Raw genomic sequence first — 16,871 nt, 5'->3', positions numbered from 1 at the left:
CTTTGATCTGCACTCCTGCCTTTAGATGCTTGGTGGAGAGGAGGAGTAAAAGAAAAAGTGGTATCTTAGCATGAGCAGGGACATGAGCTGAGATAAGGGAAACATGTTGATTGCTATCTGGTATACTCCTTCGTGTTTATGTAAGAAACATTTGACGTATTTCATAGGTGAGATTTTTTTCCAGTAGCAGTTCACTAGTAATTCCCTGCTCTCACATGTTAGTGTCTATGAAATTTTCCTCCCAGACTGTTTCTCCAGTGCCCTCCGTGACAGAAGAACGCTTTCCTGTATTACAGTCCATTGCTGAACATCAGGTACCGTGTGGCGTGGTGTAAGTTAGGTGGCTAAGATACCTTTAAAGCTGATGACAACACTCAGGTTTCTCCCAAAGGCAGTTCATACCGCCTGCAGACTTGTTTTGAATGCTTTCCAAAGGAACCTATCTTCTTCTGCCAGACTCCTAAATGGGTATAGTAGGTGGTCTGAGTAGTTCCATCATCTGAGTATTTTCACATGCAATAGAAATTTGAGATGCTTAGAAATGAAACAAACTGTTCTGTTCCCCTCTGTTTCTGTTCAAGCTACCTGTGCCTCATGGAGTTGCCAAGGAAAACTTTCTTCCCAGGAACCATGGAGAACTGTCCTGTAAGGTAAAGCATGTGTCTCTACTGATACATATTTAATCATTAAGATTCCTATTATATTAAAGCATTGAATGCTTTAACATAAGCTATAGAAAGTTACACTGAAAAATATAGTAGTGGTTTATTAAATCTTTAATAAAAACAAAACAACCACAAAAAAAAAATGAAGCGCCTTAAAGCCTGGGGACAGTCTGCTGTGGAGCAGAGCGACAGTAATTACTTGGAGTGCCAGAATGGAGAGGAAGCTGGTAAAGTTCCTCTGTCTCATATGAAGGTTCTCACTTCCCTTGCTGCATGTCTGAAAAGTGGGCAGAAGGTAAGCATTTAGTTTTGTAATGTGCTGTACGTGACACACCAGTGAATTAGCTTTGACGTATGGATTTCAAAGTATTTTCCTCTCTTTTTGCTTATATAGGACTTAACCTGTTTTAGGGCATGACTGTATTACTACAGGATAAATTTTAACAAGTAACTGAGCTATAAGCAGCCTTTTTGATTTTTATCAGAAACCTCCATGGTTTAAATAGATTTCTATGGAATCGGTTGTAATTCATACTATTCTGTTCTTATCTTTATCCATGCTGGGGATTTTTTTTAGAGTTGTCTTTTTTCTTTTCTTTCTTTTTTTTTTGCATGCAATGAATTACATTCAAAGTAATTCACAGTGACTGTCAGTACAGGCTAGAAAAGCCTAGTGGGTGAGATAGAGGTGAAGGGTCAGCATTGATAGCATAATTTCCCTTTATAAAGATCCCATAACAAACTTGTCATTTATCCTCACCGTTATGTTCCTGTAAGCAAAGGCCTAGTGGCTTGTTCTCCCCTCCAAAATATTTGGCAGGTGACAGATCTGCTGCCCCTGCTCTGTGTTATAGGGATAGTTGGGCTGAGATGCTCTCTCAAAGCAAGGAAGTAAGAAAATACTTGGTGACACAGCAAGCAACAGCACACTGCTGCACACAAAATTGGGCATAACCCTTGCCTTGAGGGTTGCTAAGATAGCTCCAGAGAGCTGAGGCTTTGTCTGCACTAGGAAAGGTTGCTGTGATCACTCCCTGCCTCCCCTTTACTAGATGAAAAATAGATTTCAGTGAAATCCCTTCTGGTTTATATTGGTAAAAGACATACAGGACGCAGACCCATCAGTCTGTGACTAATACTGATTGTCACCTCCAAAGGTATGATATCATAACAATATTGTGTCCAAAATCAGAAAATGACTTTCAGAATAAATAACAGGGAATCTGTATTAGTATCTTTCATGATTTATACACTACTTGGATTTATTTATTGTTGACAGGATTCAAACAATTCTCCAAAGGTTTCTGACAGAAATGCGCCTCATGCTGTAGTCTTGCATGATTTTACTGCGGGTAAGTACAGGTTAATATTTTGGAAGCTTGTTTTACTCCACAGCTTTCAACATGGGAATTTTCTTAGGAATTACAACTTAAAAATAATCAGGAAGCTCAGCCTGCAAGTTCTGCGTGTGAAGTTGTTCGAATCCATGGGTTTAGCTATAGTTGGGCCAGTCTTTTAGTTAAACTAAACTTGTTTAGCAGTGTTTATTTAAGGCTTTTTAAAAACGCATTCTGCTTTTGTCTGGGGTATTCATATCAAGAAGGCTTTACTTAGAAAAAAATCAGCACCTGTGACAGCTGCTTTAACTGTAATGATGCTGTCTTACAGAGCACGCTGATGACTTGGACCTTCATTCTGGAGACACCGTTTGCCTTCTGGAGAAAATCGATGCTGAGTGGTACAGAGGAAAATGTGGGAATCGCACAGGGATATTTCCTGCCAGCTTTGTTAAAGTAGTTGTATGTAGGCTTTGTATATGCTGCTATGTAAGATCCTACTGCATTTGTTTTCTGGTTCCAGTTTACTATAGCTCCTGTGTGTTCTATTCCATTCGCTATTTCAATAACCCCTTTTCCCTCTGGCAGCACAGAAGAGGTATCAACGTGTTTGCATGGTATTTGAAAGATGCTTGATTTGGCAGCCCCACTTATGGTCTGGGTATTATGTTCCTGTTAATTTCAAGCCGAGTGGGAAAACCACAGCCCTCACCAGATTTCCTCTGTTAACGGGGGTAGTTTCTCTGGGACTGTACAGCAGGTTATTTTTCCCAGCTGCATTTAAGAATCAAAATTCAGCAAGGTGATTGCTTTTTGCCCCCTGCCCCGGCTTCTCTCTCGCTCTTGTCCCCTTGACCTGTTCCAGGGTCAGTGCTTTTACAGCCAAGTAGCGTGCTGGAGCAGGGTAGCAATTCAGCCCAACAAAGCGTTGTTTTCCTTTCCAAAATTATTTTTCACCTGGATCGCGTCCCCTGTGCTCCCCGTATGGAGGGAGCACAAATGGGTGCGTTGGCACAGTGCAGGGAGGCTGTTACTGCAGCCGAGCAGCGTAAGCAAGCCTGTCGCTGAGTGGGACGCTTCGCTGTGAGCTGCGGGCGAGAGACGGGTACCGTTTTGGAGCCCAGCTGATACAAATTGGGCAGCTCATCTTGGACAGAGATAGAGGATGGTTCGGTGCCTCAAAAATCTGGGTTGTGTCCGTTGCCGGCCTCTTAAGAGTGAAGTCCCTTCTGCAGCAGCACAGAGGGCCGCTGTGCCGTGCTCACCAGCCCCGGGCCCGGAGCAGCGCTGCACCGCTGCCAGGCTGCAGTGAAGGCGGCCGGCTGGGCTGGGCGTTAAAGACGGCAAAAGCCTGTGTTCAGCTGGGGCAGCTGGCAGGAGATGAGAACCGCTGCTACGTCGAAAATACTAAATATTCGGTAATCATCACAACGTGTTAGGTAGGGTGCCTGTTGAGTTTGTGGTGGTGTGATTGTAGAGGAATTTTAGCAGTTGAAAACTTGCTGAACAAAAAAAAAAAACAGATTCATGGTTAGAAATAATGCAACAACGCTCAACTTGCTTCCACAAGGAAGATTTGCTAGCTAAATCAATTAGCCTCTTCTACACAACCGATTTAATGTGCAGGTTCTCATTACTGATGACTAGTTAAAAAAAAGACTGTGTTAATGGAATGAATATTTGGGGCAAATTCAGCGTTGATACAAACGTAGAATTTCATAAAAGCGAGGGAAGATGCTTTTCAAACTTTTGTTTTAGTTTTGAAAGACAATTGCCCTTTGAGTACAAAAGTCTTTTGTTTCATCAAAATTTGAAAAAGCTACTAGGGAAAGAGAACAGTACCTGGACTAATTTACTGAGTAAATTCTGATTCCTGCTCATTCATGTCAGAGATGTGATCTGGATGCAAGGTCTCTGTACAGTACAGTGTGTCTCACAATATTGAGCTGGATAGCAGGTTGATGTCTGAATGTCCAATAACAATACATTATTATTATTTCTTTTAAAACTTTCAGAGCACCACAAACATTAGGTTCTTGTTGTTTTTATGGGCACTGGCTTATGTGACAGGGAGCGGTGACCCAAGACCCCTAGCTCGGGTTTGTAGGGTTGTAGTCTTAGCCTCAATCTCGTCAGCCATCCTTCGTATCATAACAAAAATACAATTGCAGGCCTCTTGCGATAAGGAACTGGCTGTGTGATGTGTACATAGTGATTTTGTTTTAATTAGATTTCTCCAAGTCTTATAATTAGCACATGGTGCCTAGCTGCAAATGAGATGAAAACAATTACTTTGTTTTTTTCCAGACTAACCTTTCTTTGTACACAGCCACTGCATCCATGCTGAAGTGAGAGGTTTTTGTTTCGAGTACAGATGGCAAATGCTGGACTACCAAACCCCAAACATCTAAACAGTAATTTTGTCTATTGTGAGATTTTTTTTTTTGTGCTAGTAGATCACACAGCAATTATCAATTGAGTTTGGTGCTATGTAGTAGCATCCAGTCCCATTTTTCTGTCAATCAACCACGCACAGTAGAAATATTAAAACATACTAATAATAGAAGCATTAAATAGTGCTTCTTGTTTGCATGATGTTGAAAAATGAGAAATTAGACGTACAAAAAACCAAAAAGCTCATAAATACAGTCGTATATCAGAGCATATGAGTGATTGTGTAGTGTCACATGGATGTCACAACTAGAGCTGATGCTTAATTGCAAATAGATGATTTTTAACAACAGCTAAGTTTACTATAGTTACATGTATGTATTTTTTCTTATTAGATTGATGTTCCAGAAGAAAACAACAGGAAAAAAATACTCTGTTCATCACATTCTATTAAGTGAGTCAGATAAATCTTACTTTCTTTTTCATCTTGATTTATTAGGAAGTAAAAAGAAAGATAAATTGGAAGCTGGTGTCATCTGCACTGAACTTAATATGGTTAACGGCTACCTCACCAAAATATATTTTAATGTTTTGACAGCTTAATTTTTAAAAGTTTATGAAGTTTTAATAAGACTTTTCCATTTAAGTAAAAGATTAAAAACTAAAAACTCACTTAATGGGTTCAAAAAAATCAGTTGATCACTTTTCTCTTTAAAATAAGTCTGTTTAAACAGATGTAGCCCCCTTCACTCCCTTTCCCTCCTCTTTAGCTCTATTAGAAGAGCAGCTCCCATAATTTATCCTAAAAATTATTTAGAGAAAAGTTGAAGCATTTATTTGGTTAACTTCAGCAGCATCGCGCTGTCCTCTTTTCTCCTGATTTTGGCTGTGTTACTTTCCTCCCACGTCCTAAATAAGAGGTGACGTTCCAGGGCTTCTGCTTGTTTGACAGATTAAGAAGAAATAGACCGGAATATAGCTATACTTTAAGTAGAGCGCTCTATCTAACTTTAAAGTATTGTAATTATACAGGTGAATCTGAGATTCTCTTAGACCAGATTTTCAGATGTACTGGGCTATGCATCAACCACTTTATTTGCAGGGTTAAGCACTTTCATTTCTGGTTTGCATACAACTTGTAAGAGTTGCGGACAAGGAATAACTTTCCATAGTGTTTCTACTCAGTGATGGGTTGTTGGATTTCACAACCAAGTGAAGTTTAAACAGTGATTAAAGCAGAGTCAGGCTGAGGTGACCTGCTATGCGAGTCTTCACTTTGGAGAAACCAAACAACCTTGCACAGCTTGAGCTGGGGACTAGTATCAATGGAATTAACAGTTTGACTTGTCTTAACTGAAATATTATTTTTAAAAGCTGCTCCTGCAACTGACAAATAAAAACAAAGTAATACAGCCGTCCTGAACCTTTTAGGAAGGAATGACTGGGGTGGGTGGGTGGAAATCAAGTTTCTACATTTGATTAAATGATGCTGTAGAAAGAAGTAAAGTCTATTTCTACTATTTCTGCTTTTCTGGCATGGTGTTTATGGTAGTCCACAAATTTTTATTGAAAACATTTTTTTCACTCTATTTAAGCTAGGAAAAAAAGCTTAATTCACTGTTCAGTATCATACCAAATTCTTTAAACTTAACAGATGTATGAATGCTGCTCTCTTAGGTAGATAACTTACTTTCCCACCCTTGGAATGGATTGTACAGAATAAAGTTTGTCAAAGTACATAAAAACTACTTTTCCCCTATGAAACCTCCATATATTTGAAACTTGGGACAAATAGAAGCCTCCCCCCCCGCCATGGTTGACTGTGTCTGAATTGGATGCCAACTCAAAAAACCCTCAAACCCTTAACAGCCCAGAATCAAGGTGATTTTCTTGCTACCTTTGGAAGAGAAAGAAGGGCTTGTGCCAAATACTGCAGCAACCAGGAATTGAATGCAAAAAGCATGTATTGATCCAGCCCCTTCAAACACCATATTCATCCTCCTTAGAGAGCAGAGATAACCAGAGTTAGACCCAAGTTTTCCACCTGTTCTATCTTCAGTGCATTCTTTCCCCTTTTTTAATGAAATAATATCAATCATTTTTTTGTATAATGCTGCCTTCTTACTACTAAGTGGATAATAATAGTAAATATATAGCTTTTCTTGTTTGTACAGAGGCCCAAGATGCATTGCACGATTCGAATTTATTGGAGACCAGAAAGATGAGCTCAGTTTTTCAGAAGGTGAAACTATTATCCTTAAAGAATATGTAAATGAAGAATGGGCCAAAGGAGAGCTCAGAGGCACATCTGGAATTTTCCCCTTGAATTTTGTGGAAGTAATTGAAGATCTGCCAGAAACAGGTATGAATATGTTAGCAACCCTGCAAAAAACTTCCTCAAGAACATAGTTTTGTACTGCATACATACAGGTAGTATAAAAAGATATAGGGTAAAAGTCCAAAAGGAAAATGCACGGGGGAAGGAGTTGGAAAGAGGAGAGAAGACATAAGAAATAGTAGGACTTAAAAGTTGTTCTTAATAATTACTTCAAATATTTAAAATTTCCAGCATTAGTAACATTTTGAAAGTCACTGCTGCTATTCTAAGCTGTCCTTTGCTACACAGGTGTAGGAGCATCACTGAAGAACAAGATGGAAGTTTCCTCTTCCCTCCCTCAGGTAATAGAATTTTATAGGCTGGGGCCAGAGTTTATGTAGATCTTTCATCGACTTACACAGACTTTCTATTATAATGGCAGATTTGCTGCACAGCTTTAAATTGCAAACTTAACACAACTCCCACAGTTGCATAGTGTTGCATGGTTACATCTAGAAATGTGACAGTTGGTCTAAATTGATAAATTTATAACTTCTTGCAAATTAACCTAAGTTTCTTTTTTTAATCCTTTGCGCCTATGCAAAGTTTTCATTAGCTCTGTTTTTTTTTAAGTATTGTTGCAGTGGATTAATTTTGAATTTCTTATTAATCCTGTCTCCAGCCACTAACGATAAAAAGGAATGCTTCTGAGCACAGGCAGAGTTCTGTGATAATTACTGAAATGCCATTCTAGTCTACATGTGCAGTGACGGGATTGTATGAGGGAAAAGTCAGGATATCCAAGTCTGCCCCTGTTTTCACCAGAATTGATGAGCTTATGGTCTCCATTAACGCTTCGGAAATTAATTTTTTGTTGTTGTTGTTCACTTTAATAGAACAACAGACATTCAGTAGAGTGGTGTGAAGCACTTCATGATTTTACAGCAGAAACCAAAGATGATTTATCCTTTAAAAAGGGAGACTGCATCCAAATCCTGGAACAAGTAGATTCAGAGTGGTACAGAGGAAGACTGAATGAAAAGGAAGGGATTTTCCCAGCAGTTTTTGTTCGGACCTTCTCAGGTACAGTGCTCCTATTAGAAGGCAAATCATTATTTCATAGGTTGTGACCGTAAGATACTGAGTTTGGGGAGAAGCCAACTATTCCATTGCATTACAAGCCACGTGACACCTCTGATATAATATCCTAAAGCTAAACCAGGTCCTGAAGTATTATCACAAATAATGGCAATATAGTGCTTTAGACATCAAGTAATCTGGGGAGCGTGATTTAGGTTCTGAAATGGTTGGTTTGGGCACCGGCAAAACAGGGCCATCAGCCACAGTCCGATTCCTCCCTTTCACTCATGCAGCTCTTGAGCTATCTTCCGTAGGACTTCAGGGCTGTAAATGATGGTGGGGACCCAGAGTCTCTCTCAGCTGGACAGAAACACTACTGCAACTGCTCAGTCTTCCCACAAAACTACTGTAATTGTGTTGGTGGAAGAGGAGATTAACTGCTGGCTCTCTTTTCCCTAGAGAAAGCTGCTCCTTTTCCCTAGAATCCATGCAGTCAAAACCTTCTCAGAGGACTCAAACAATCAAGTTTTTCATAGTTTGAAAGTAAAGCCATGAGTGAAAGCAAAGCAGGAATAAAGCCCACCTACCTGGAAGTGCAGCTGTACAAACCCACTTTCACTTCCAAAGAGGAAAATACAGCTTTCATTCAATACTGCCATTGGAAAGTTTAAGAAAGTTGACTTTAAATGTAGCCCCTTTATAAGCAGGGCATGAGAATGAGTTAGTACCGTAAAATGAACTGGCATGAGTAGAGACAGGCTTTTTTTCCCCCAGCAGGACCCTGCATTTACTAAACATCAGCAGTGGGCACTGTACTGGGGAGAGACCACAAGGAGGACAGGAAACTTCTCTAGAAACAAAGATATGTAGTTCACTCCAACCCAAATAACTTGTGTTGTCTGTATTCTGCAGCCAGGGTAGAGACGTCACAATCTCAAGGAGGCAGGAAAGGAAAAGCCAAAGCTCTTTATAATTTTCATGGAGAAAATGAAGATGAGCTTTCATTCAGAGTAAGTACCTCTTAACCAAATTTTTAAAACCTGTGGTCATAAGGAATGCTTAAAAAGGATTTATCTGTATTAAAAACAGACATAAAATGAATGAAGCACAAGGATGAGGAATAAATACTAACATATTTGATAAACAGCCTTTCTCGAAGGTTTTGTCCTTACCAAAACTTCAAAGATTTCACCAATATGGAACAGGAGACACTGAAAAAAGGTCAGGAATCAGTCTACCTCCGACTTAACTATTCCAGCAAACTTGACAAAACAAAGCCACCCTCATTTTGCAGAAATGCTATATTCAGTTCTTGATCAGTTGATACAGTTAAAGGAGCCTCTTGTTTAATTAGAAAGGCAGCAGAGAAGGTGTGATAACAGCAAGAGCACCAGTGTTACAGCAGTGATGGCTCTAAGGGACGCGTAGTATAGAAGAGTCTGGGACTCCAAAAGGGTTTGGCAGCATGATACGTAATTGCTGTGGGGGCAAGGGGAGAAATGCAATTCTTGCTGGATGCCTAGATAATGTTAAGAAGCATGAATAAGAAACAGCATGCCATTTTAGATTGCAAGTCATGATTTAGATAACTATATCCTCAAAAGCAAGTTTCTGAGAAGCAGCAGACTTTGACAGCAGGTCCAAAAGAGCATTTATTAGCAAGAACATACTCTTTTTCTCTTTCTAAGGCTGGCAAGATAATTAGTTTCTGCATTAGGAGCTTGCAATGCTGAAAGAATAGGTGATTATTTAAAGAGGAAAAGGGGGACTCTGAGGTACTGGAAGAAAGGCGAGGGCTATGACAATACTTCAGATGAAGGGTGGGGCATGGGAAGATGAAAACAGGAACAAAGATCAAACAAGATCTGGAGTTTATTTGAAAGACCAGACTGAAGTTAGACCGCTGCATACCTTTTGGGGAACTTCTACTGAGAGGAGAGCTCAAAAGTGCTGGAAATAATGGGACTAAATTGAAAGAAAAGCTTTGAAGCATTTGAAGAAACCCTTTAATAAAGCGAGAATATGCTCAAACAGTGCGTAAGGCAGCAGCCTGTAGGCCAGCTAACATACCTACCCTAAAGCGCTTGAGCAACACAAGAAGTTGTTTAGGTGTACTACTTTTTCTTTCCAGAAAGTGGTGATTTTTCAACATATGACAGGTCTTTGCTTACCTTAATAGGAGTTAGAACCCTTTTTGGCAAATGTAGTCTCAAAGAGGCCTAACTACCAGGAGAAGAGAGACTGACCTTGTCCTACTTGTCTTCTGTGTGATTGATACAAACTGCTTCTGAAGAACATCAGCTTTGCATGCATTAACATTTTACAGTAAGCTGTCCTGGCTCACATTACTCATTCTCTTGCAGGCAGGCGATACGATAACAGAGCTGGAATCTGTAGATGAGGACTGGATGAGTGGAGAGATGCAAGGAAAATCTGGGATATTTCCCAAAAACTTTGTTCAAATTTTGAAAACACCATAAAGCGTTGCCTGCCTTCGTGCTCCCTGCGTGTGGGAGAGAATGTTTTCCATCCCAAAGGCACAGCAAACAAGGACATTGCCATTTTTTGACTATCAAAATGTTTTGCACTACTTTTTCTAGACAGTCATACCCGTATCTTGAAGTCAGATACGATAATTTTAGTCTTTTGTGACAGTGTATTCAGTCATGCTTCATGAATGCTCTGAGAGTAAGTAAAAGCAGGATTTTTAGCAGATTCCAACGAGGGAAGTATGGTGGTGAAGTACCATTTTCACTTAAATTTTTAACTTGTTCTTAACATTCTACTAAGTTTACTGTCTGGTAGTACATTTATCATGTATAAAGTCTGCATAAAATAAGCTTCTTTGAGCTTCTTTAAAAACTGTTTCTTAAATCTAAATTAAAAAATAGTTTTTAAGATATAATTACAGCATTCAGTATGTAGATCAAGTTCAATATTCAGGTTTTATTACTGCTTGACTTCCACATTGAAGTAGAATCCACTTGTTTTATGACTTAGATGATAAGGAAGATAACTTATCTCTGTAGAAAACTATCAAATCTAATAATGATAGAGGAAAAACTCAGAAGTGAATCCTTGTGTGTAGTACTCTGCTAAAACTGTTCATACAGGGGGATCAGAAAAGTAAAATTTAAGTGTTTTGCCTCTTGATAGTGTTTAAACCAGTGCAAGTCATTTCTTAAACCTTCCCACCCCCCCAGTCCTTTGCAGTTGTAGGGTATTTTTTCCATGATCTGCTGTTCTTCAAGCACCACCCTACCCTTCTTCTCCTGGCTGAAGTTAAATCAATAAGCAGTGTCCAGCACAAGCTTCCTCAGATCCCCCCTCTGCAGTAGTTAGGCTATTTGCCCCCCCCCCCCTCCTCCTGTACGTCCAGGGAAAGCCAGTCCTCACTCGCTCTGCGTTTCATTTGTCACTCTCCAGCACTGGAACATACTTCAGTAATGCTATTCCTATCCTTGACGTGAAGGATATGAAACAGCCTCAGTTTTAGCTTTCAGCAGCCACAGGGATTCATTTTCACTTTGTTACCACATACTGCTATACTGAGTATCATTATAAATGGTTTATCAAGGCCTTAAGGGAAGGAAAAAAAACAAGCAGCTGGGGAGAAGTTACTTCAAGAAGCTGTAACAAAATAATTTAGTAAAAGGCAGTGCAATTTGAAGTACATAAACTAAAACAAACATGATTGAGGTAGCTTCAGATTATAAGAACTTCGAGAAGTAAACTACTTCTCATGACACTTGGCCCCTGACAAACTAGTTTAAACGTATCTTGATTAATAGCTAACTTACCAGACTGAAATATAAAACAAAATTATGCTGTGGTTGGCTCTTTCAGCATTGACAGTATTCCATCCATTGCTTTTGTACCATGTAAGAAAGGAAACATAAGTTGTTAAGCATGAGTTCTTACTTCAGCGAGGGAGGTGACGCCTTTCCCAAGGACCACTGCTTACAAATGCTTATTTGCAGGCCTGGAAAGTTCAGGCGGCCAAAAGGGCCAGTAGCTGAGTGCAAGTGGAGATGGTGGAAACTCGCATCATCATGACTGACCTTGGGAGAGTTTGATTTAGTCACGTATCTGCTTAAAGGTTTATCGATGGGAGATCCAGGTACGGCAACGAAGACATACAGCTACAGTAGGCTGGGCTGCGTCTAAATTAGCGTTTAGCTGCAGGTAAGCGAGCCGGACCTTGAGGGCAGCCCTCCCCACTCAGCGCACTGTTGTTCCCATGGCAGCAGGCGCAAGCTTTCAGCCAAAACTCCCCCGAAAGTCTCCCCAGCAGGGAATGGGTGTGCAGCATCGCGCGCGCAGGCCGGAGCTCACCTGCTGCCACCCCCCGCTGAAGTGCGTGCAGCCCGGACACCCTCAGCACCGCTCTGCTCCCGAGGGGCGCTGCGGTACCACAGTGCTTGCAAATGCAGACGCGGTCATTAGCGCTCCGGTTTACCACCGCAGCTTCTCTCGAAGTTTCATGAAAGAGCATTACATGTTTATTCTGCATCAGTACTTGCTACCGCATCTGGGGGATGAAGATCACACACAGCTTTAGCAAGCTGAGAATTGGATTTTTACTCTTTAAGGGGATTAACATTAGGAAAACAGAATTATAAACCCTGTGCTATTCCACAAAGATGGAAACAAGACAATTTATACAGCTGTTACTCAGTTTTACCTTACCGCCGAGCCCGTCCTGAGCTCCTGTGGAATCAGACTAACACAAACCACGTCTGAGGACAACGCTTCCCACTCCGCAAGCTCTCCTGCCAGGAAAGGCCAAAGATTCTTATTGTTTATTCAGAGATAACATCTATTTCCTTCTGTAGGACTCTGAGGAAGCAGAGAGAGAGAGGTTTCTGACTGCTGCAAGCCTTCTCAGCCACAAACTTTCAGTGGATCACTCTATTAAAACATGCTGCTTCTCCATGACCCCTGCCAGGGCACTTCATGAACCTCTTGTAAGCACAGGAAGGGGAGAACAAAATAAAATAAATAAATAAAACAGAATACCCAAGTCCTCCAAAGATACACGTAATCATTGTGGAGGTAGGTGAGGATTAAGTGTATGATGTTTACTTATTTTTTGTCTGGCAGTTTTCTAAAATTTTGATACAAGTCTTAAAGTAGAATTAAATTTTTATATTTTTTCAATTTCCTCTCCCCCTATTTTTATAATTGTACATTGATCAGTTGTTTTTGTAACTTACGTTCGGTGTTTAAAGTCTGTGCCTGTCAGTAGATAAACCCACTCTGCTTTACTTTAATCCTCTCCTCCTTACTATGTAGGGCTAGAAGAGCAGCAAAGCCTGACATTCAGAGCAAGGAGTGCCATCTGAAGGCTGTGTGCATTACTGCAGTCAGCTAAAATCAATTTTTTTTGTTAAAAATGAAGGAAATTAACTGCTTGGCTTTTACAGAAAGTATACAGTACATAATTTGTACCAAAGTAGGAATGAGGTCACAAATCATACCTGCAGCATAGTAGCAAATCTCAGATGTAACCTTGAAATTCAGCTAGGGCCTGACACATTAGTAGGATAGAGAATGGTTTTGATACACTCAAGGCTTCTCTTGTTTGACCCATCCTCTGGAAATACCTTTAGGAGGAAGACTTTGTTTTGTGTACAAATATCAGTGTGTTAAGTAAACTTTTACAAGTCCACTAAGTTTGTTATGGTACCACTGTAAATTAAAGATGTAATTAACCAGTAAATTTTTTTTTAAATATAATTAAGTCATGACTGCATTTTTATCGTTGTATATTGTGGAGAGCTGAGGTCTCCACTTGGCATGATGGTTTTATTCTGCTTAGATTTTTAACGAAAGAGCTAAAAAAAATTAATATAGTACAGTATTGCATCCTTTCATGAGTAGTCCAAAACCCCCCAAAGGCTCCTGACAACTCTAACACAGCTTAATCAAGCCTTCAGTTTCAGGTGTGTTTCACTTGCCCCCTGCAGAATCCAAAACATTTGCTACCTGCAACCACCTGGCATCACACAGGAAGTTAATACTCCGCTCGCACTGTGACTAAACCACAGGCCAAGCCCAAGTGGTAACAAACAGAAGTGATTAGCAATTCTAAGCGTACCTTAAACGTGCTCTGCCGATTGCTGCTATTCACAAGCCATGATTTTCTGTCTTTTTTTTGTAAAAAAAAAAAAAAAAAAAAAAAAAAAAAAAAGAAATACAGAAAATGCACAAAGTTTTCCTTCTGCTTACTTTTCTCCATTTGCAATTATTTTATAAAGCATACCATTTACCTAAAGCTCCTATATGGCAATGCTAGCAAATAGCTTACTGTTTAAACACAAAAAACAAACAAAAAAACCCCACCCACAGCATGAAACAGCAGAACAATTTTTGAAGTCAAACTTAAGAATATGTTCTTGTTATTTTCCAAAATGCTCTTGCACTTTCTGCAAGATATACTCCTCACACCAACAAACAGAAGGAAAAAGTAACGACAAAAAAATACGTCCGCGAAATGAGCTTGGAAATGATTTAGCAATAAAATGCCTATATAGGCATTTGTATATTCTGCTTAGTATATAGATCTTGCAGATACTATAGTAATAACTCATCCAGAACTATTAGTGACAATCCTCAGACCTGAAATAGTGAGGTTCCTCACTTAAAAATCTGCAAGTGGAAATTTTCTTTAACCCGTTAACTGATTTAGAACTTAGCTACATAACAAAGATATTTCTATACTCAGAAAAATAGGAACAAAAAAGTGGAGGCAGAAGTAAACATCCTATCACTTTCAAGATCTTACAAGATTTTTGGTGGATGTGTTCACTGCCTAACACATTCTGTACTGGGAACTTGCCAGCAACAGCATTTAGAGCGCTTAATCCCTGACAAATCTATGGTATGGAACTTAGTATCTTGCTAATTTTGGTATTCATATTCAGATCAGAGCAGTGATTTGTAAGATTAAGATGAATTAACAAATCAGTTCACCGAGTTTCATAATTCTCCCATAAGGTGATTTACCATTTAAAAAGAGTCCTGCCTCATTTAAAACATAGTTTTGACTATAAACTTACCTCATAATAAAACATCCCAGATGTCACATTTGGACACTCCTTTACAGCAAAAGAGAAGATGGCAATTAAAAAATTCAATTCTTCCTCTTAAAAGCTTGTATTCAGACTCACTGGAGTATCGCGCTCACTCACTGATATGACAAACACAAAATTCAATGCAGAATGTTGCACAGAATAGCAGAATGAATAGGATTTGCCACAGTTGAGTAGAATGAAACTGTGGAGATACAACTATGTGAAATGCAATCTACAGTAACTGTTTACATTAGTATGTGACATCCTGATTATAATCCCTATTGAACAACCTATTTAAATCATTTTTACAATGAAACGTAAGGGTTGTGGGAGCAAGTATTATGTCTCTGAGTACAGAAATAACATTGTGGCTGTGCCCTTCACTGTGAGCCTTCCCAGTCCCATGCTCCTGTTGTTGCGGGGGTGCCACGCGCACTCACCGAGTCACTTCCCCAGCCTGGAGGTATCCATCTCCCTCATTCACTCCTCCGCAGCCCTGCGAAGTGCAGGAATGCAGCGCCGGCTGAATGCCGAAATGACACAGTGTCTACCAGTATTGTATCTGTGCCTGCTTCCCAACTTTTTGACTAAAAATGTGCACTATTTGAAGAGGCAGAAAGAGACATTCTTTGCCCCAGAAAGACTTACCTTGAGTCAATATGGCATTTTATACCTTAAACCAAAAGCATCATTGGCCAAAACCCGATTTGGATTCCTATTAAAATAGTAATTTGGAATTACTACATGAAATCACCTACAAGTCTCTAAATAACCGATTACAGCACATGCTTTTGATTTTGCAGTGTTCTTTGTTCCAAAACAGAATTATCTATGACTGTCTACATCTATCACTACGAAAAGGCAAAAATTCTTGAAAGTACAGCCTGTATCTGTAGTGTCCCTCAATCTACTTTTTTCCCCTAATATCTTTAAAAAAAAAAAAAAAAACAAAAAAAAAAACCCCACAATACTGTAACTTTTCCTTACTTTATGTCTTTTCCCAAGGGATTTCACAGCTAACAGTAAGAACCACAACTATTCTCTAAAAGACCTCCCAAAACAGGTCAGTGAGTACCATTTTGCTCTCAGTTTCAAAATCACAAACTTACAAGTTTAACAGCAAAAAGCTTAGGTTTGATCCTGTATTAATTTTGGACAGAACATACTGACGGTGCAACACGTTGTTCTATCCAGAAAAACAGACTCTCCAATTTTTAAGCTTGCATAAGCCAATCAGCAAGCAAAAATGAGAAGAGCCATCTTAAACCCAGACAATGCAACAGTGCTCTTTACTGATTTGCTTAACGACTTTTCAGTGCTATATTTTCAAGATGGAGAGCACTGCCTTTCAATCGCGATTATGATTACCTCTCAATTCTGGGAGTTTTAGCAAGCCACACACACAAACCTATTCTCAAGCATATTCTACATTTCAACATTGCTCAAAACTCTTATTACTGCTTCTATAATGAAAATTACAACTTAAAAACCTATTAACATTTTTCAGTGTCAGAGACCAAATCTATACAATAAAAGAGGTCACATCAAATAATTACCCAAAAGCTTAAACACATGTAACTCTCAAGAACAGTCTGATAAAGCCTTAAGAACCCCTTATAACAGAAAATTCTGAAATGAGAATACCTTTCCCTTTTCAGCATCCTAATTACAGATTAGCTTTTGAAGCACCTTGAACCGCCAATATAACTGAAGCTACAACTTCTACACATATCCATAAGAATGTTCTTTTTGTGAGGAACAAGCAATTAGAAAAAAATACATGCAGAAACCTCAGTATTGTACTTTCCAACAGCACCTTTCAAGAAAGAACAAGCAACACAGTTCCACCTATCTTGCAACACCAATCACAAAAAACAGCTGTCCAAGTCAATTAAGGATTCTCCCCCTCCCCTTCCAAATCAAAGTAGTAATTTTACCTTACTAAATACCCATTCATGTCCAGTAGCAAAGTTGTCTAGTAGCAATACAGGCAACCAAACACTAG

The 16,871-nt window shown here is 39.4% G+C and overlaps 1 protein-coding gene across 10 annotated transcripts in view; it reads left to right on the top strand.

Moving 5' to 3' along the window:
* The window catches only part of SH3D19 (SH3 domain containing 19), an 85,493-nt gene extending 71,964 nt beyond the window's left edge, over window positions 1–13,529 (top strand). For 7 of the 10 annotated variants that reach the window (XM_064510808.1, XM_064510806.1, XM_064510813.1 and 4 more), the window contains 9 exons: window positions 582–650; window positions 1,945–2,017; window positions 2,334–2,491; window positions 4,789–4,847; window positions 6,550–6,755; window positions 7,020–7,072; window positions 7,607–7,793; window positions 8,703–8,800; window positions 10,154–13,529. In XM_064510808.1, coding sequence (XP_064366878.1) covers window positions 582–650; window positions 1,945–2,017; window positions 2,334–2,491; window positions 4,789–4,847; window positions 6,550–6,755; window positions 7,020–7,072; window positions 7,607–7,793; window positions 8,703–8,800; window positions 10,154–10,270 — 1,020 coding nt within the window. In that variant the 3' untranslated portion in view covers window positions 10,271–13,529. The remainder of the gene's footprint in view (window positions 1–581; window positions 651–1,944; window positions 2,018–2,333; window positions 2,492–4,788; window positions 4,848–6,549; window positions 6,756–7,019; window positions 7,073–7,606; window positions 7,794–8,702; window positions 8,801–10,153) is intronic. The other 3 variants (XM_064510810.1, XM_064510809.1, XM_064510811.1) reach the window with 3 other exon arrangements.
* Window positions 13,530–16,871: the final 3,342 nt, after the last annotated feature.

This window comes from Dromaius novaehollandiae, chromosome 4 (assembly GCF_036370855.1).
Source record: "Dromaius novaehollandiae isolate bDroNov1 chromosome 4, bDroNov1.hap1, whole genome shotgun sequence".
NCBI lineage: Eukaryota > Metazoa > Chordata > Aves > Casuariiformes > Dromaiidae > Dromaius > Dromaius novaehollandiae.
The sequence above is the reverse complement of the archived record's forward strand: the minus strand, read 5'-3'. Positions and strand labels throughout refer to the sequence as shown.